The sequence below is a fragment of the Salmo salar genome, chromosome ssa09 (assembly GCF_905237065.1).
Source record: "Salmo salar chromosome ssa09, Ssal_v3.1, whole genome shotgun sequence".
In the NCBI taxonomy this organism is placed as follows: Eukaryota; Metazoa; Chordata; class Actinopteri; order Salmoniformes; family Salmonidae; genus Salmo; species Salmo salar.
In genome coordinates, this window is record NC_059450.1 from 75,799,422 (window position 1) to 75,821,585 (window position 22,164).

The 22,164-nt window shown below is 41.8% G+C and overlaps 1 protein-coding gene across 1 annotated transcript; it reads left to right on the forward strand.

The window, feature by feature from the left end:
• The first annotated feature begins 5,942 nt into the window (after positions 1–5,942).
• Positions 5,943–21,640, forward strand: LOC106611948 (putative monooxygenase p33MONOX). The gene is made up of 8 exons (XM_014212650.2): positions 5,943–6,151; positions 10,718–10,821; positions 11,055–11,242; positions 11,500–11,638; positions 14,237–14,364; positions 19,289–19,416; positions 19,589–19,776; positions 19,967–21,640. Exons 2-8 carry the CDS (start codon positions 10,794–10,796, stop codon positions 20,173–20,175), a joined length of 1,008 nt encoding a protein of 335 aa, XP_014068125.2. The 5' UTR covers positions 5,943–6,151; positions 10,718–10,793; the 3' UTR covers positions 20,176–21,640.
• The last annotated feature ends 524 nt before the right edge of the window (positions 21,641–22,164 follow it).

The following is a 22,164-nucleotide window of genomic DNA, read 5'->3' on the forward strand; positions in this document are numbered from 1 at the left end:
GTGTGTGTGTGTGTGTGAGATTGTGTGGGCGGAGACAGGTGTGCTGGAGTCAGAGCAGATCCCCACCAGGTGCAACCTGTTCCATAATCAAGACCTCTACAAATACTCAGTCCTGCCACTTCCACATGGCCAGATCGTACTGTTTTGTGGAGTGGAACCCAAGAGCAGACTGGGCTGAAGTAACCAAGGTATTTATTGACACACAGGGGGAGATGGAGTGCAGGTCAGGGGAAGCTTGGGTGGGTTGCTGGAAACTAGGTACGGAGACTGAGGCTGGAGCGAGAGGGGTTGAGACAGGGTAAGCAGGTCCAGCGGGGAAGCCAAGGAACTATTAAAGTGGGGAATCCAGGACAGTAGCAGGATGACGATATTTGGGACTGGAGACAGGAACCAGAGTCAGTGGGCAGAACTGTAGCGGAGAGAAAGTGTCAGGCAAGGAAAACAAGCACAGGATCTGAATAGTAAAACAGCTAGAAACGTAGACTGACTGAGCAGAGATTGCAATCTGGCTGTGTGGAAGTGGCAGGACTGAGTATTTGTAGACGTCTTGATTATGAAATAGGTTGCAGCTGGTGGGGATCTGCGCTGACTCCAACACACCTGTCTCCGCCCACACAATCACACACACAGAGGGAGAGAGTACTAGGGGAGTGGTGGCAGGCCAAGGAGACACCGAATGAGCAGTAGGGGGCGTGGTAGGAGCAGATATGACAGTTTCCATTAGAGGGTAATTTCCTCAACACAAAGGCTTTTGAGATGTGTATATGATGCCACTTCTCTCAAATCCTCACTCTTCACATCAGACACTCATCTCTACCAACAGTTGTACTGTACCAGCAGAGAAGACCAAAGCTTGAACACATGACCACCAGAATCCTCCTGCTCCTTGCTGTCATCTGCAGCACAGTTGCCCAGCATGAGTCTACATCTCTTTATCATAACTACCATTACTGTGTTTACTAAATGTGAATAGAATATACCAATTTTGGGAGCAGGCTAATTGTTTGTATTGCTATTTAGTCACTTCAATTAACTCAACTTGAATTTAAAATGATTCTATGTATAGGTTCTGTGAGCCAGCGCTGTTTGTCGGAAGGTGCGGAACAGCTTTGGCCGCACCACAGCTGTTGAGGACATCCAGGTCCAACTACCTCTTGTGACAGGTTTGAGTTCATGTGAGAACTGATAAGATCAGTTAAGATTATGACCAAATCTGCTTAAACCATTGCAAAGTAAATGTGAAAAGTGCATGGACTTATCTCACCATATTGTCCCATTGGTTAATTCACAGGAAGAGGCGTGCTGTCCCCAGTCAGAATGAGGCCTGCGATCTCTGCTGGTATCTGACTCCCTGTCTCAGATTCCCTCTGAGTCCATATGGGACCAGCTCGGAGTCAGGACTCATGCACTGTTATAAGGTCTGATGTCCCTTCACTCATTGTTAAACACCAAGTCGATGTCAAAGCAGTCTAATGAACAACCACAGGGCACACACTGGTTGAATCAATGTTTCCATGTCATTTCAATGAAATTTGGGACAAGTCTCTGAATGTCCTTGAGTGGCCCAGCCAGAGCACAGACTTGAACCCGATCGACCATCTCTGGAGAGACCTGAAAATAGCTGTGCAGCACTGCTCCCCATCCAACCTGACACAGCTTGAGAGGATCTGCAGAGAAGAATGGGAGAAACTCCCCAAATACAGGTGTGCCAAGCTTGAAGCAACATAACCAATAAGACTCGAGGCTGTAATCACTGCTGCTGAGTAAAGGGTCTGAGGGGGTTTTAATATAAATTTACACACATTTCTAAAAACCGGGTTTTACTTTGTCATTATGGGGTATTGTATGTAGCCTGATCAGAAGAAAAAATACATTTAATCAATTATAGAATAAGGCTGTAATGTAAAAATATTTGGGAAAAGTCAAGGGAACTGAATACTTTCTGAATGCACTGTATATCTCAGAAAGGCAAATGACGTTGGTGAGGTTGGGGAAGTTATATCTTGTGACTACTTCTGACGCAAGTCTAGCAGATACAGTAAAGCTGTGTACCAAATTGTACCCCATTCCCTATTTAGTACACTACTTTTGACCAGGGCCCACTCGTCAAAGGTATAGGGTTTCATTTGGAACGTAGACACGATCATACAGAATGCAGATGCCCTTTCCAATATCCAATAAATCTGTGTTCTCTCCGTCTTGTACAGACGTTCCTCTGCCTGAGGACTATCACATGCCATGGTCCTAGACGCTCCTACCCATGCTCACAAATATCACAGGGAACCTGATCCAGTGAGAAGGACCGACCGTCGGGGTGCTGTGGTTATTTTGGATTTGATATTAACAATGTTGAGAATGTGTTCCCATTCCATGGTGTAAGGGTTAGGGTTAGGAACTCTGAGTTGACTTTACACCCCATGGCCCTCAGATACAGATAATACACTAATAGACTAATGTAGTCTCCTCACTTTCTAATGTAGTCTCCTCGCTTTCTAATGTAGTCTCCTCACTTTCTAATGTAGTCTCTAATGTAGTCTCCTCTCTTTCTAATGTAGTCTCTAATGTAGTCTCCTCGCTTTCTAATGTAGTCTCCTTGCTTTCTAATGTAGTCTCTAATGTAGTCTCCTCGCTTTCTAATGTAGTCTCCTCGCTTTCTAATGTAGTCTCCTCTCTTTCTAATGTAGTCTCTAATGTAGTCTCCTCACATTCTAATGTAGTCTCCTCACTTTCAATGTAGTCTCCTCACTTTTTAATGCAGTCACCTCACTTTCTGGTGCAAATCGGTTGCAATCTTAGAGACTGAAGTTATCTTGTCCATTCCACACTGATATCATGCATAATGGAAAATAACTTTCATTGCATCCTCCAAAGCTAGAGCTGAATTTATTGCTACTGTACACCCTACACCCTTAGAAAAAAAGGGTTCTTTGGCTATCCCCATAGGAGAACCCTTTTTGGTTCCAGGGAGAAGCATTTTTGTTTCCACATAGAACAATTTTGGGTTCCATGTAGAACCCTCTGTGGAAAGGGTCCTACATGGAACCCAATAGCACCTTTTTGTAATGTGTACTGTGGGGTTCAATCAAAGTTTTGACAGGTTATAACAGCGTTTCCCAAACTCTGTCCTCAGGAACCCAAGGGGTGAATGTTTTGTTTTTTGCCCTAGCACTACACAGTTGATTCAAATGATCAAAGCTTGATGATGAGTTAATTATATGAATCAGCTGTGTAGCGCTAGAGCAAAAACCAAAACGTGCTCCCCTTGGTGTCCCGAGGACCGAGTTTGGGAAACCCTGAGTTATAATGTCACCTGGATTCCTTGCAGTAAACTAAGAGGAGGGTGTTCATCATGTAATTTTGTAGTAGCAAGTTGACTTTGAAAGGGTAAAAGAGGAGATTTGACTTTCAGGATCCAGTCAAGGTAATAGTTCTAATACAGAGCTTTGAGGTTCAAGTGGTCATGTGAAAATGCAAAAGGCCTGATGGTAAAAAGGCAAGTACAGTGAGGGAAAAAAGTATTTGATCCCCTGCTGATTTTGTACGTTTGCCGACTGACAAAGAAATGATCAGTCTATAATTTTAATGGTAGGTTTATCTGAACAGTGAGAGACAGAACAACAACAAAAAAATCCTGAAAAACGCATGTCAAAAATGTTATAAATTGATTTGCATTTTAATGAGGGAAATAAGTATTTGACCCCCTCTGCAAAACATGACTTAGTACTTAGGGCAAAACCCTTGTTGGCAATCACAGAGGTCAGATGTTTTTTGTAGTTGGCCACCAGGTTTGCACACATCTCAGGAGGGATTTTGACCCACTCCTCTTTGCAGAACTTCTCCAAGTCATTAAGGTTTCGAGGCTGACGTTTGGCAACCTTCAGCTCCCTCCACAGATTTTCTATGGGATTAAGGTCTGGAGACTGGCTAGGCCACTCCAGGACCTTAATGTGCTTCTTCTTGAGCCACTCCTTTGTTGCCTTGGCCGTGTGTTTTGGGTCATTGTCATGCTGGAATACCCATCCACGACCCATTTTCAATGCCCTGGCTGAGGGAAGGAGGTTCTCACCCAAGATTTGACGGTACATGGCCCCGTCCATCGTCCCTTTGATGCGGTGAAGTTGTACTGTCCCCTTAGCAGAAAAACACCCCCAAAGCATGTTTCCACCTCCATGTTTGACGGTGAGGATGGTGTTCTTGGGGTCATAGGCAGTATTCCTCCTCCTCCAAACACGGAGAGTTGAGTTGATGCCAAAGAGCTCCATTTTGGTCTCATCTGACCACAACACTTTCACCCAGTTGTCCTCTGAATCATTCAGATGTTCATTGGCAAACTTCAGACGGCATGTATATGTGCTTTCTTGAGCAGGGGAACCTTGCGGGCTCTGCAGGATTTCAGTCCTTCACGGCGTAGTGTGTTACCAATTGTTTTCTTGGTGACTATGGTCCCAGCTGCCTTGAGATCATTGACAAGATCCTCCCGTGTAGTTCTGGGCTGATTCCTCACTGTTCTCATGATCATTGCAACTCCACGAGGTGAGATCTTGCATGGAGCCCCAGGCCGAGGGAGATTGACAGCTCTTTTGTGTTTCTTCCATTTACGAATAATTGCACCAACTGTTGTCACCTTCTCACCAAGCTGCTTGGCGATGGTCTTGTAGCCCATTCCAGCCTTGTGTAGGTCTACAATCTTGTCCCTGACATCCTTGGAGAGCTCTTTGATCTTCTGTGGACAGGTATCTTTTATACAGGTAACAAGCTGAGATTAGAAACACTTCCTTTAAGAGTGTGCTCCTAATCTCAGCTCGTTACCTGTATAAAAGACACCTGGGAGCCAGAAATCTTTCTGATTGAGAGGGGGTCAAATACTTATTTCCCTCCTTAAAATGCAAATCAATTTATTACATTTTTGACATGCGTTTTTATGGATTTTTTTGTTATTCTGTCTCTCACTGTTCAAATAAACCTACCATTAAAATTATAGACTGATCATTTCTTTCTCAGTGGGCAAACGTACAAAATCAGCAGGGGATCAAATACTTTTTTCCCTCACTGTAGCTAAAAAAGCCAAGGCCAATAGCATGTTGTTAGAGCATGTCTTTAAAAGGCATGGCTCAAAGGCACAAATTATTCTACTGAATCTCAACATTACATAGTCATTCTGAATTACCTATACATGCATCATCACAGACATTTGTCCATATGAACCTGAGACAACTTTCAATTGAACAATGAGAACAGTGAGGCATCGGCTACTTTGGGTACAGAGTGAAATTCAACAGTCTAGCAAGTTCAAGATTGGATTGTCAGTTCCCGAGGCCTATAATTCTGTGTCCTGACATCTGATACATAGATCAATGGGGAAAAAAACGTGTAGACCTTTACTTCAGAACATTTTAAGTTATGTGTAAGTAATTAAGCAGACTAATCATATTATGATTATTCTATTCGAGAATATATGAGGATGTGGTGGTCGTCGATCTTGTTCATCGTCAGGCATCTGGCTGGCCCCCTATATGTCTAAACCCCTATTTGCATTGGGGAAACTATGCTATTGTGTGACTGTGTGTGCTGCCATCATTAAAGTTATGTAATAGTGGTAGAGAGTCTAAAGTAAACTTTAGAGAACTTCAACCACGTGATGTGCACACTCAAGAGGAAGTAAGTTGGTTTTCTGGTCAATGCATTGTATGTGTGAATGTATGGGTGAATGTATGGGTAAATGTATGGCGGGATACAACAAAGCAAGTTGTAATGTGTATAATAACATGTTTACTATGCATTCAAATATATACATATAATTGTAATAATTGGGATGTTGCTGTGAGGTGTGACCATTGTACAAAATAAAATGCATTTCAAAACGTCTCTCTGGTCTCTGCATCATGTCTAGAATCAAGACAGACAAACCCATGCACCAGGGAGGAGTCAAGACTTTCATTTTTAGAATTCCCATTCCAGCATGATCACTTCCGTTATTTTTCAGAATGCTCATTCATTGGTCCGGTGCTTGACCGCTTGTCACTGCACTTGTAAATGTGCGTGCCCATCGTAAAGTCGTTGTCTGCTTGTTCACCAAAATCGGTTCAAACACAGCGCAGTTACGACAGTGAGTGGACTTTATTGAGGTATAGCAGGTACATCGTCATCATAGGTGAGAAATCTCTATAATTTATAACTGCATCTTGTCATGTTTCTGTTTTTGTAATAACCAATATGATCAATACATGTTTTTTATTGCGTCGGTGGTTGGGTTATAGCCTATGTGTAATTATATTTTAATAGCCTACAGCAATAGTAGCCTACCTTAATATCAAGATAATTATATATTTGTATTATAAGTAGGCCTATAATATTCATGGTTTATCAATATATATATATATTTTTAAGGCGCATGTAGCCGATCGTATGAATTTAATTCCAGTATTCTGCCTGCCTTTCACGTAATCTTTTAGTGATTGGGAGTTGACTCTTTTTACTGACTCGGATCTTGTCGACTCGTTCAGTCAAATGAACAAATCTTTCGACTCATTTCGTTCATTTGAGACAGTAGGCCTAATGCCCTGCGCACGCAGGAACCCCTATCGGCGAACGATGAACTAAAAACTCGAAAGAATCATGATTCTACAAGCCATCTCGTTCACCATAGGGGGCTTATTGGAGCTGTCATATGTGACAGAAATATGTGACAGCTGCAAACAATGTACATTTGTGATTGCTAGGCATATGAATACGATTATTTATTGATACCTTTGAAACGAGGTCTAGTTGCGGCCGCAACCGGACTAGATTAAGAACGACCCTTGGCAGAATATAACTGTTTGACAGCCGCGGGGGAGATTAGCCAATGTCCATTTTCTTCTTGAAAGTTTTATGGCAGACTACACCTACTGGGTAATGTAACAAAAAATATTCCATGGGAGGACGATAAATCAAACAACCTTCCCACTCCTTCCGTCACAGTTCAAATCACATCCATACACAGCCTCAGGTGCCTGGGAGGACCGAGCATTCAACGACAGAATTCATTGTAATGCCTCTGCAGAAAAATCCACGAGTCCCCCCAAAAAATGCTCAGCCGCATTCACAATGCTTATTTTCTCCGCTGCGCTGTGCAGTTGATAAAGCAATAAACGCTACAAAGTCCACCTTCTTAACATACAACATGTCAGGATCCCTCTGTTGACGAGGGACATCATCAAATCAAATTCAAATCAAATTTATTTTTATATAGCCCTTCGTACATCAGCTGATATCTCAAAGTGCTGTACAGAAACCCAGCCTAAAACCCCAAACAGCAAGCAAAGCATGTGAAAGAAGCACGGTGGCTAGGAAAAACTCCCTAGGAAAAACTCCCTAGAAAGGCCAAAAACCTAGGAAGAAACCTAGAGAGGAACCAGGCTATGAGGGGTGGCCAGTCCTCTTCTGGCTGTGCAGGGTGGATATTATAACAGAACATGGTCAAGATGTTAAAATGTTAAAATGTTCATAAATGACCAGCATGGTCAAATAATAATAATCATAGTAGTTGTCGAGGGTGCAACAAGCACGTCCGGTGAACAGGTCAGGGTTCCATAGCCGCAGGCAGAACAGTTGAAACTGGAGCAGCAGCACGGCCAGGTGGACTGGGGACAGCAAGGAGTCATCATACCAGGTAGTCCTGAGGCATGGTCCTAGGGCTCAGGTCCTCCGAGAGAAAAACAGAAAGAGTGTCTTTACTGCTACTAGCATTACTTCTTCACTTTTTTTCTGCCACTCTTCTCACCGCCTCTGGTTTTACACATTCTGGTCAGCCCTTATTCTTGCCGCATCTGTTTCCTTCACCCTGCCTAACAGGACAATTCAGAAATTCGGGTGCATGTTCACAAACCACAATTGCAGCATTTAGGCTCAGCAGGCATATAATACTCCTCCCGTCTACATACACTTGACACATGATCAAGTAATTTACATTTGTCACACTGCATGGGTTTGTATACTGCAAGATTTTGCTCCAACTGATCAATTAACTCAGTTGGTCAGGTGTGGTGCACACCTCTGGACGGTATACTGTATTTTCCGATATACCAGTATTGATGCAAGGAGCGGTTTAAGTTATTACTTTACCTTCGATAACGGTCTTTGAATGTTTGGTTTGTTAAATGTGATACGATATGTGTAATGTCGATTTAGTTTACTTTACTTGAGTAATCTCTCTCCGCTCTCACTCTCCATGCCGCTTTCCACACAGACCTAGCCCAGCCCGTCACTCATGGAGCGCATTGGTTGTTCCTCGACCACTACTAGACACTTGCATTCGGTCTGCATGGTCAATGCAACACATGTATCAATGTTGATGAACAACGATGCTGTTTTCACTTTGCTTCTTAATATAAATTCACTAGTGTTCTATAATGGCACTGTTAATTTGTGTTTCTTACACCTGCAAACAGCTAATTAGCAAATTGGTCCTAATTCTTGTTAGCCGCTAATGGTAATCGGGGTTAGCTGGCTGGCTTGGCTGGCTAACGTTAGCTAGCTAGCTAATAAATGTACTGAGTCAGAGCAAACGTAGTTAGCTATACAGCCTGATAATACCAGTGATGGTGTAGACCTAAATGAGCATGTTGTTAATGTATCTGCTTTGTATCTTCAAAATCAAAGACTAATATGCGAAGCATGAATATGTTCACTACATGAAGTAGCTAAGAGAAAATATTCAATGTAGCCAAAGATTATAGGGTCCCCTAGGACCCACTTATCAACACTGGTTCCTACCTTGTCACAATAACTCCTCCCTGGTATTTTCATTCGTTGTCATGTCAAACAACACTTATTCAAAGTGCCCACTATATATTCTAACTATATAATTACAATAATCATAATCCATGATTCCAACAGTTAACACAAGTGTTTTGCTATAAATCGCAAATCAAATTTCAATTGCAACACTTGGTTAAAAATAAGGCCTAGATTGTTTGTCCATATCATATATGTGGCAGAAATGGATGTAAATGCTGAAAATTATTTTTGCTTTAAGTTGAATTGTATAAAACAATTAGAATGGAGAAAGACCCCTCGACCTTCTAGCCCGAAGTCCAGCGCGCTATTGACTGTGCTGCAAAAGCATGCTCGAGCGGCAGAGTCGATATCCGCGTTTATAAACCCAGGGTTGTTACAATATAAACTTTTTTTTTTCCAAAAACATAAAATACTGTGATATCACATTTTGGCCATATCGCCCAGTCCTACCTGACTAACGTATTTGTTCAGTGATTGCCTAAATTCAACACACCTGCATGGTCTTCCAGGTCAGTTAACTCAAAAACAGGACCAGGGTTGCCTACCCCTGCAATGGCTATCGTTCGAGAACTGCAGCAGCCACACAGACGATTCGCTCTCGAGTTCGAGTGTTGAGCAGAAGGTTGTGTGTGTTTTGGTTCCACAAAGCTGTGTCCAATAACATTCAATAATCAAATGATTGCATTAATAAATGATTTCACAATGCAATAATTTGACAGTTATTTTCCTTCTCTATGATGACTGTAACAAGATTTTTCTGCTGTGCACATGATGGACTGTTGGTTGTCGTCTCTTGGAGCCGCTGAAGCGCGTATTGATCCTGCTTTGAATTAATTGCGGCCAGGCCGGCCAGCAGGTCGAACATACGACCAAAATGAACGAGTCACTCGGAGAAAAGAATTATGACTCTCGAATCAGTGAAAAGAGTCGTTCAAAAAGAACGAATCGTTTGCGAACTTCACATCAATATTGTATTTGTGCAAGTCACTGTCCAGCTGGCAAGTGCTGCTGCTGACGTTGTCATTTTCAGTATAGGTTCAAACTATGTTGTCTTGACTTTCACAATCGTGACAATCGCATGTTTCTCATGTTCTGCAAATACCTTTTACCCCCTATTACTGCTTTTCCTTTCCATTTCTGACCTTTTAAACAGCAGCCTGCTATGGTAGGCTATACATGTCTTCTCCATGGTGTCTCCACGATTCAGGAATTTCATTTCATAGAATCTTGGGAATGGGGTTAAAAGAATTGCATTTGTTACTGATCTGTTGATAAGATTGGTGATAGATGAAGGAGAGTTTAGGCCACAAAGTACCAGGATAATTGTTATAGGAGTGTATGTTGTGCAAACAGCATTGGTCTGTTGCAACTTGCAATAACAAAACAAAGTAAATTGATTAATATTCTTGCATAAAAGCCTACAAATATACATTGAAACATTGCTTCACCTTCACCATCTGGTGTGGACACTGTAACATGGTTGTGTGACGTGTGTGACTTCCTGTCTTTCTGCAACCTGACTCTCTGATGTTGTGACCTTTTGTAACATAGGCTTCTGGTAACGAGACTCATGTCTATTTCGGGGTCAGAATCCCTCCCAGGACAGTGTACTCTTCCCAAAATAAACATAAAACCAAACCTTTATTAATTATTGTGTTGAACCTCAGTGATTCTCACATCACATTGTATTATTGTATGACATTATTCATAAAGCATTTTTTGTTGTTGTATCAGGACCCGTATCCACAAAGCGTGTCAGAGTTCTGATCTATGATCAGGTCCCCATCTGTCCATATCATTTGATTCTTTATGATCTAAAAGGCAATACTGATCATAGATCAGCACTCCTACTCTGAAGATGCCTTGTGGATACGGGCCCAGGCCTCTGGAACTCTGCCCCGTTATTAACTCACATTGGGTTTTATGCTGACCTCTGCAGGTTAGGAAGCCGGTCAAGATCTCCACATTCACCTTCATTCTCATAGATAACCTGGTCCTCCATAGCGCACTGCAGAATGGGATCCAGACAGGGTGATATACCAGGTAATACATTATGAACATCCTCCTTCATTGATCACGTGTGATACACATCATCAAAGATGAAAGCAAATGGAATTGATGACTAGTACCATTTCTTTGATTCCCAACACAATAAGATAGTCAATGTGATGGTGTGCTTCTTCATTTGACACACAAACGGTCAACTAGCGATCAAATAAATTAGGCAAGGGCATTAAATGTTGCTCTGTTTCTCTTATCGTTGTCTCCAATTCCAGCACTGGAGTCTGGTGTATCGGGGGGATTCTTTGGGGGGTTCTCGTCCCCCATTGGTATGTCCAGACGAGCCTTTAGCTATGACGAGGCCCTGGACGCTCCCATGCACTCCCCTCCCTCTGACATGTGTGTCAACAACCCATGGAAGGACCCTCTCATCCCACAGAGGAAGTTCAAGAGGATTGTTGAGGTACAGAACCTAAATATCTCCTAGTTAGGCCTGACTAAGATAAGATATACTTTATCTATCCTGTTACTACATACAGTATAGAAGTGTATAAGTTGTGTAATAGTACTTGTTGTGTAACGGCAACTGTAACGCTCAATGTCCAACCTTGCCGAGGTTATCACTGTAGAGTTTAATGAACCGTTGCTGGGAGAGTGACCACCCATAAAGCACATAGTATTGTGTTCATATTAAACCCATTGGCCTGTTGTTATGTCCAGGAGGACGAGAGTGGCACTGAGAAGACACTGAACTTCTCTGCCAGTCAGTTTAACGTGGCAACAGCAGCAGTACCGGTCAAGCCCCCTGTCCCTGTTGTCAAGGCCAAAGCCTCCTCTCTCATGAACACACTCAGGATCAGTAAGTAGGAAAACAAACAAACTCACATGGTCAAATGTACAATGTATCTACACATTCAACATGCTAACACGGTGAGACACTTGACAACTTTACAATGTATCTACACATCCAACATCGTAACACAGTGAGACACTTGATAACTTTACAATGTGTCTACACCTTTAACATCAAATCAAACTTTATTTGTCACATGCGGCGAATACAACAAGTGTAGAGCTTACCATGAAATGCTTACTTACAAGCCCCTGACCAACAATGCAGTTCAAGAAGAGTTAAGAAAATATTTACCAAATAAGCTAAAGTAAAAAATAATAAAAGTTACACAATAACATTAACGAGGCTATACTGTATACAGGGGGTACCGGTACTGAGTCAGTGTGTGGGGGTACAGGTTAGAGGTAATTTGTACATGTACGTAGGGGTGAAGTGACTATGCATAGATAATAAACAGCGAGTAGTGTTCAAAACACTGCTGCTACTCCGGTGGCCATTAGTCCGGTGGCTGTTTGATTAATTGTTCAGCAGTCTTATGGCTTGGGGGTAGAAGCTGCTAAGGAAACTTTTGGTCCTAGACTTGGTGCTCCGGTACCGCTTGCCGTGTGGTAACATGTTAACATAGTGAGATACCTGTCAACTTTACAAAGTAACTAGACATCCAACATGCTAACACAGTAAGACATCCCAAATCCTGATTCACTCTGATCATACTACATGGAATATTATAGAAATATCAGAATAGATGGTATACAGTTGAAGTCGGAAGTTAGAATACACCTTTGCCAAATACATTTAAACTCAGTTTTTCACAATTACTGACATTTAATCCAAGTAAAAATTCCCTGTCTTAGGTCTTAGTTAGGATCACTACTTTATTTTAAGAATGTGAAATGTCAGATTAATAGTAGAGAGAATTACAAATTTCAGCTTTAATTTCTTTTATCACATTCCCAGTGGTTCAGAAGTTTACATACACTCAATTAGTATTTGGTAGCATTGCCTTTAAGTTGTTTAACTTGGGTCAAATGTTTCGGGTAGCCTTCCACAAGTTTCCCACAATAAGTTGGGTGAATTTTGGCCCAATCCTCCTGACAGAGCTGGTGTAACTGAGTCAGGTTTGTAGGCCTCGCTCGCACATGCTTTTTCAGTTCTGCCCACAAATCTTCTATAGGATTGAGGTCAGGGCTTTGTGATGGCCACTCCAATACTTGATTTTGTTGTCCTTAAGCCATTTTGCCACAACTTTGGAAATATGCTTGGGGTCATTGTCCATTTGGAAGACCCATTTGTGACCAAGCTTTAACTTCTTGACTGATGTCTTGAGATGTTGCTTCAATATATCCACATCATTTTCCATCCTTGTGATGCCATCTATTTTGTGAAGTGGCCCAGTCCCTCCTGCAGCAACGCGTACTATTGTTTGTACAGATGAACGTGGTACCTTCAGGCATTTGGAAATTGCTCCCAATGATGAACCAGTCTTGTGGAGGTCTACAATTTTTTTCCCTGAGTTCTTGGCTGATTTATTTTGATTTTCCCATGATGTCAAGCAAAGAGGCACTGAGTTTGAAGGTAGGCCTTGAAATACATCCACAGGTACCCCTCCAATTGACTCAAATTATGTAAATTAGCCTATCAGAAGCTTCTAAAGCCATGACATAATTTTCCGGAATTTTCTAAGCTGTTTAAAGGCACAGTCAACTTAGTGTATGTAAACTTCTGACCCACTGGAATTGTGATACAGTGAATTATAAGTGAAATAATCTATCTGTCAACAATTGTTGGAAATATTACTTGTGTCATGCACAAAGTAGATGTCCTAACCGACATGCCAAAATTATAGTTTGTTAACAAGAAATTTGTGGAGTGGTTGAAAAATGAGTTTTAATGACTCCAACCTAAGTGTATGTTAACTTCCGACTTCAAGTGTATATATTGCACTGTTTAGATCAGGGATGGGCAACTTGCAAATAATAGAATACCCAAGGTCTCTCAATTAGAAAACACAGTCACTCAATTAGCCCATGTCAGCTACATGTTTTGAGATTGGTAAGTTAGTCTATTGACCAGCTATTTAAACTTGTAGTAAGCATGGTCCCATGACTGACCAGAGCGGGGCCCATTGATCATCAATTTTCATATTAAACACTGCAAACATTTGCCTCCACCCTGTGGCAAAATGGGTAGAATTGCAGGAAATAAGCTGTAAAACTGAACATTCTTCTCTCATGGCAAAATTATTAGAATTGTATGAAATTAGTTATAAAATTACAAAATCTTCTCTCCACCCCATGGCAAAATGTGTAGAATTGCAGTAAATTAACTTTAAAACTTAAAATGTTTATCTTCACTGTCACGATGGGGGCCGCTAAAATGATTTGCTCGCAGGGGGGGTGGGGGGGAGTTCAGTTTTTGTTGTTGTCCCCACCCCCATCAAAGTTGCCCGTCCCTGCTCTAGATGATAGGAATGACATAGATAGCTATATGGCATAGGATGGATGACATAATATCATTGCATTCAACATTGTTGCGCTAGACTAGTACCCCACACTAGGTTTGTATGTCCTACTGTTGACTGTGAACCCATCCCTGGTCCTTCAGAGCACAGCCAGGAGAGCCTCCAGAGGTTTGAGCTCCAGGCAGGGCTAACAGAAGCTGGCTACACCCCCCACAAGGGCCTCTCTGCAGAGGAAACACGATTCCACCGCCTGGCTGAGGGGCATATGCCTGTGAGTATGACAGGGACTGGAGGATTGACTGTTGGCACTGATACAAGATCAGCTTACCCTTGGAAAAAGCATAACCCTGTCCATTGGAGGGGTGGGGGGGGGGTGTAATGCTAAACCTTCCATCAATGCATAAGTTAATATCAGTGCAGACTCATGCTATCTGACATACCATTTTGTATTCACTGATGACATTTGCATTTAAAGTTTAGCAAAAGGTGGGCTAAGATACGCAAGTCAGGTACTAAGGCAAGAAAATGATCAGAAGTTCTGTAAATGTATTTGAGAATTTGATCATAGCTGTTCTGCTATTGTTACTGTATGTTTCAATGCAGAACCAAAAAATGCTTGTGCGCGATTGAGAAAAACTGTAATGTTTGTAAATAGTTGCTGTAATTCCAGTCCTTTGATCAGTGCAGACTCATGCTATCTGAGTCATGCTACCTGACATACCATATGTGGGTGGGAGCAGGAGATAGTGTTATATAAGAGCAATCAATCTCGAAGAACTAGAAACATGCTGTCTTCCTCTAGAGTGTGCTTGGATCTTTTTTCATTTTTTTTAAGACCAGTATAATATAAATCTTGAATGTAACCCTCATGTGTGTGTCTGCCTGCCTGTGCAGTTGTTGTTTCTGTGGTGTATGATTAGGCTTGGGCCAGGGGTCAATGAGACTGTCCAAAGGTGTTGCATACAAGTGTCAACAGGTTGGATTCCATAGACCCATTTCCAGGCTGCATCATCAAAGTGGCTTGTTTATGTTGAAGTGAACACGACAACATCCAATTTCAGATGTAGATGGTTATCGTCTACTACAACATTGCAGATGTCATCATGGAATTGATTACCTAGCAAACTAGCAAGCCAGCGAGGCAAGGTAAAATATTACAAACAGCGCTAGATAAAGCCAGAACAATAATATACATGTTGGACATAGCTATAGCCACCAGTCTGGTTTATTTTCATAGTCATCACTCACACGCTGTTAACTTTGATGCGAGGATGGGTGCGCATAGCTCGAATGTGCCGTTTGATTGTAAACAAAATATGTCTCTATAGAGCCAACCGATCGCATGCTATTCTTGAATATGCACGTATAGTATGTTACATATAAGCTTAGCTTCCCCTATTGCATGCAGCACCTTTGCATATATACAGTACGTACTGAACTTGTACACATGTACATAAATAGAGTACATTGCTTTAGAACATGTAGGTCATGTTTGCATGTAAATATCTGACTGGATAAAATCTCCAACAGTGGCCATGGGTATATCGTCATGACTGCAAGGTGTCCAGATATCTTTTCCAACTGTCCATTATTTGGTTTTAATGCCCATTCTAGAATGCCCTTCTAGCCAATCAGAAACAAGTATTTAACAATGCTGTGGTATAATTATGAAATAAGGCCTGAGGGTATGAGGCCAATATATTGTACTATGGCTAAGGGCTGTTCTTATGCACAACGCTGTAGTATATTGGTCATATATCACACATGCCTGAGGTGCCATATTGGTATTATAAACCGGTTACCAATATAATTAGACCAGTAAACAAGTAGTTTTGCGTCATACCCTTGGTATATTTAAGCAATAAGGCACTAGGCGGTGTGGTATATGGCCAATATACCACGGCTAAGGGCTGTTACGCACGACGCAACACGGTGTGCCTGGATACCGCCCGTAGCCATGTATATTGGCCATATACCACAAACCCCCGAGGTGCCTTATCGCTATTATAAACTGGTTACCAATGTAATTAGAACAGTAAAAATAAATGTTTTGTCCTTCCCTGTCAGCCAATCAGCATCCAGGAGCCAAACTACCCAGTTTATATTGACATGTAAAGTCATCCAATCAATCTGAATACAAAAACATTAAAATATTTTTTTCTAAAGTAGCAAGTAGAATTATAACCAACCCTGTTACATATATGAATTCAATCAATATCCACTCATGTTACACAGTCATTTTAGTTCTATAATCATAATCTATATTCAGTTATTTTATAGGTGAATGGTATCCACATATATGGTGGACTCATTTTCATCAACACATATAATGGCTCGACAATAGCTTATATACATTTTACCCTTTGTGTAAAACAAACAGCACTAATACATTTTATGAAAATGCTACTGGATATAGAAATTGTCACCGACAATAAAGCAGGGCTATTTCCTTGTGTGATGTATTTGTTTTTAGATCATCTGATTTGTTGCCAGGTTCTCGATTCGTTTTCGGGGTTCTATGTTCTTTTGACACTTGTAGTAAACCATAGCTAATGCCGTATGTTCCACTGAGGTATAATAAGAATGAGTCTGTTCTAGAATTTATTTCTCTGTGCTTTGCATGTTGCCAGGCAACACCCTTAAAATGACACGAAAGCCCATATTTTCCTGAAACAGCCAATCAGAAAGCCTGTTACAAAGGGGATTTTTTTTCTTCCGGTTTGTAGCTAATTTAGCTAGCTACATATCATTGTACCTCCGTCTCCGTGCTTTATTTGTCAATTAAACTTGAATACAAAATACGAATAATGGATAAAATGACAGAGTGGATCGTACTGGAAAGTCAAAGGAATCTTCTCATGAAAAGGTATTTCATTAGATTTATGTTTAATTGTTCCTTGACAATATCCTGTATGTCGAGGCCTAACGTTCGCTAAATTAACCTAACAGTAAAATAAACGGAGGCCTACCGTACGTTAGCAACAACAAAAAAAGCTGAAACTAAGGTAATTTAACATACAGTATATACACAATGACTAGTCATATAGCTGATTGGGTACTAATTATTAACTTCTGGCTGACGTTATACCGGCAACAGAAACATATACATTTACATTTAAGTCATTTAGCAGAAACGGGGACACTTTGTGCTTGCGAACTAACGTTAGCTAACAAAACTACTGTCGCTTGCTATCTAACGTTGTTTGGTGAGGTCCGGCTTAAACAAACAGTTGATCAGGCTAGAGCCAGTTTCTGCCAGTCTGGCCCTAGCGTGTGTTGACGAACCTTCGACTCCGTAGCACATCGATACAATATATACGACGTTTTTGTTGTTGGTTTCAACAGCGCGTACAACCATATTTTCTCCTAATCAGTGAGTGATTGATAGATTGTCACTTGTAAACAAGTAACGTTAAAATTGTTACTTTTGCTGCACATGTATGTGTACCCTGACTATACAAAACATTATGAACACCTTCGTAATACGTTTATAAGAACAGCACTAATTCGTCGGGGCATGGACTCTACAAGGTGTATAAAGCATTTCATAGTGATGTCGGCCCATGTAGACTACAATGCTTCCCACAGTTTTGGGTGGTGTACAATTCTTAATACACACGGGAAACTGTTTTTAACCCATCTACACCGATTTTGAAGTGGATTTAACAGGTGACATCAATAAGGGATCATAGCGTTCACATGGTCAGTCTGTTATGGAGTATTCTTAATGTTTTGTATACTCAGCGTAGAAAACATTTTATGTTTTCAGTATATCACAAACTGTTTCTCCGTATTGGTTTTTGATTAGGACAAGTTAAAGCTGTGTTTTGACATTTGGCTATTTATCAAAATGTCTTGTCAACAAGGAAGCAGTGACAGCATCATTTTCAACTTAAGTTTTAGGATTATAAATTGATCTTTCCAATGGTATTGTACTTAATCATGTAAAAACTGTGGAATGAGTCTGAAATTGTGCCGCAATTATTTATTTTGATGATATACCAAAAATCACAATCGAGTTTGCCCTTCCTACTAAAAGGGTGTGCTCTATCAATGTCACATGGTCAGGGATTTACCCCCCTCCTGGGTCTTTGACAGGTACATGGGTGTGACATAAACATGTGGTCTCTGACCAACCGGCTGGAGCCGTGGTCAACACCAGATTTGGATTCAACAGGCAGGGTTCCAAAAGGTTATGTTTCGGTCAGGTGCTGAAACCCTAGAGGAAACCCCTAGATAGAATGTTAGGAGCAGAGAAAACCACGAGGGGACAGACAGTGCATCAGCCACCTTTAAATGATGAGCAGAACACAAGAGCAAGGATTGCAAACTGGAGAACAGACAGAGAGAATGCAGAAGCATAGTACACACAGAGGTACGGGATATTCATCCCAATATTCCTCGACAGAATGGAGGATGATGAACATTGAGAATATCGTTCCAGAGATGGTAGTAACCAAAATCCACAGACTCAAAATGGTAAGATTGGAGTGGAATTGGCTGGGAAACTCTCTCTAGATTGCCTAATCTTCTGTGAATATTGCTACCTAGCTGGGGAACCATATGGGCAGGGTTATCCTGCTATGGATAATATGGTTAATAGGGATGTTTGGTGACAGGTCTTGATGGTGGTTTGGTTTCTTTCTGGGTGGGTGCAGGACAGGTGGTTTGCCTGTCTTGTTTGACCTAGGAAGAACACTCCCTTGCTTGATGCGTTTGAGTTATACACATAATAAAAAATACTTGATATGCAGTGAGCTTCTAATTTTGGACTGATGGGAATGGGATCCCTGCATAGAGAGGGGTATTAGAAGGCCATTTGTCCTTGTGCCGGTCCAGTGGACTTTGTAGCCTGTTGGCCCACCAGAGAATCTTCAACCCTTCTGTTCAGTGCCCCCTGAGTGGCTATCTCTCCCATTGACTGAGGTTAAGGGCGGTCAACGGTTTCCAATAACCCTTAGTTTGACACAGAAACAAATGGGGGGGGCAGCCCAAACTGGGCTTTGGTTTGTGTGTTTGTGGCCAGCCATCATTTGACTCGCCTCAATGTCACAATCCTGCAGTGTCTTCTTGTCATGTGTGTTGTCTGTAAATGTCTTGCAAAACACACACCTCTCTCTCCCTCATGGGCTGCAGACAGGGAGCTACTGAACAACATCTCTAAGCTGCATCTTTCTACCTCTTTGTCTCTGCAGAAGCTGAGAATGCCAAGCGGGGACTTCAAGGAGGACAGGCTTTCGACATCAGCGCAATCCACCCCTTCCGGGACCCCCTCCGTTACCCCCAGCGTCAGTCCCCACGCCTCACCGATACTCAACCGCAGGTATGTAGTTGAATAGAACTTCTCCACTGATACTCAACCCCAGGTATGTAGTAGAATAGAACTTCTTCACTTTCCTCAGAATAAGCAATAGATGCAAAGATTAATTTCAGATGGCACTTTTGTGTACAACTGTTCCATGTCTCTAAAATCGTTAATGTGTGTGGGGGCACAGGAGCTGGTTCAACAGCCTGAGTCCAGCACCGTTTCTCACCACATCGGAGCTCGGCAGTCCTAACTTCAGCCCAGAAATGGGAGGCAATGAGGGAGGAGGAGCAGGAGGGGAGAGGTGGAGCTTCTTTGGAACTTCTCGCCCAGTAGTACAGAAGTCCTCTACTGACCCTGGTTCAGAAACCAACACAGGTGAGAAATCAGTCCCTCAGGAGTCTCTATTATTATGACTGTTGGCTGAGCTGTCATTGTGGACTTTGTGTTCCCGAGAGAGAATGCTTTTAAAAATAACTTGGAATGTAATGGATGTTGCCGTTTTTGCTATATTGATTATATACCTTTCTGTCAGTTGAGTAACATCCTTGTCTCTGCTGTCCCTCAGGCTTCACACTACAGTCGTACTTTGGCGTGCCAAAGTCCAACACCACGGAAGGCATTAAGACCCAGGTCAACCTCATGGTGGATGACCCCGCCAAGTTCAACCCCCCCAAGATCGAGATCAGCGGCATCGAGGGCAAGAGACCCCCCCAGACTCGCCCACACAAACTCAAACCCCGGGACATGAACGTCCTGACGCCATCAGGATTCTGATACCCCCAGGAGCCCCTTCTCCTGAATTCTACCAACCCTCGCCCCCTGTCGGCCAGTAGCTGGTCTACTACCCTCCTCTGTCTTCTCGGCCTCTATGGAAGCCCTGAGACGGAGAAAATGGAGAAGCTACAGAACTATCCCCCTATTCCCTAAACCTTACTCTTCTACCTGATCCTATTCCTGCTGATGGTGAACCTATTATAGACATCTCCCTCTTTAGTGCCAACCCTCCTTGGTCCAATTAAAGCACCAAACAAAGTATTTCCAACCACCTCGCCTCAAGAGGGTCACTTCTTCAGTTTCTGGGTACTTTGGCATATGGAGCCCGGTTGCCATTGTCATCTGCGATGTCATGAGATTGAAATGGTGGTTTTGATGTCTCATGAGTCACTGAACCAGTACCTGGGCTTGAGGAGACCGTGAATATGATGAGATCTTCTCTGACGCTCAGGATCCTTCAAGTCAATGTCCCATTAACCGGCTCTGCAAATGTTATGTCAAAATCCATTCGGTACTCACCACAATATGGCGTTTCGCAAAGCAACTATCGTCGTTACTGCCGTTACACATGGCGTTTACCTCCTAAAAATGTGTTTCGGCATACTGTACTGCTGCTGGATCAGCCGACCTGTGCGTGGCAGTAATGAGTCATTGGATTTGACGCATGCGCATTTGGTTTTTTTTTGGAAAGTACATACTGTGCGTAACGGCAGTATGAAGATAGTTGCTCTGTGAAACGTGATATTGTGGTGAGTACTGAATGTATTTTGACATAACATTTGCAGAGCCGGTTAATGGGACTTTGAATTGAAGGATCCCGTGCGTCAGAGGAGATCTTGTCATATTGTCTCCTTAAGCCCAGGTACTGGTTCAATCTGTCCCCTGCTCTGACTAACAAAAACCGCCATGGTTCATTATATTGAACTCCCTCTCGCTAAAAGCACTGTACAGCCCCCAGCCAATGCAATTTCACTCAACTAGACTCCATCACCTCTGACAGTCTTATGCTTTTGTAGTTTGATAGTTTTGTATAGTTATTTTGTGGAGCAGTGAGTGTGGTCTTCCTGATGTTGTGCCTAAGCTTGCTTCTGACATCTGCAATATCAGACTTTTTATTTGACAGTCTTAGTACTATTACTTAAGTTAGTTATTGGATGAGAGCGTGGCTACTGCTAACCTGGAATTAAAATAAATAAATAATATAAAATCCAGATATTATGTTATTGGTATTAAATGGTGTGTTATGATGATATTTCCATATACAAGTCTGTAATGCTTTAAGAATATATTGATATGAAGGCCTATGCATTGAAGTAGTCATTTGAAATGTGTTTTTTATATGAACTATTATTTTAGAATCAATACTGATTTTGCAAGATGTTTATGAATTCCAATAGTTCGTTGCACAAGGGATAGCTTATCCCACTGAATTCAGCTGTAAATAAACTCAACACAAACAAAATTACTCCCAATGTTTCTGGTCTGAATGTTATTTCTCTTAAAGGTTAACTCTAAAGGGCTGGGAAGACCCCCACCCCACCATATAAAAGGACAGGGCAGACTTTGTTTATGAAACAGCTTCAGTCGATTTAAAGACTAACATTTTGGGGGGGAATGGGGTTGCTAACTAGTGTATTTTATGTTGCATGATTGTCTAACATCCCACAGTCTTAAAATCCTCCATTAGGGTGCACTGTTAGCTTAAATATTTAAGTTGTGAAACTTTTGCTGATTTGACAGTTGCATCTCATGGACGCTAGATGGCACAAGGCTCAGAGTGAAATTATGAGTAGTGCAAAGATCTACAGTGCCTCCATATGTATTCACAGCCCTGAATCAATACTTTGTAGAAGCACCTTTGGCAGTGATTAATTACAACTGAGTCTTTCTGGGTAAGTGTCTAAAGAGCTTTCCACACCTGGATTGTGGCACATTTGCCCATTTTTATTTTCAAAATTCTTCAAGCTCTGTGAAATAGGTTTTTAATCA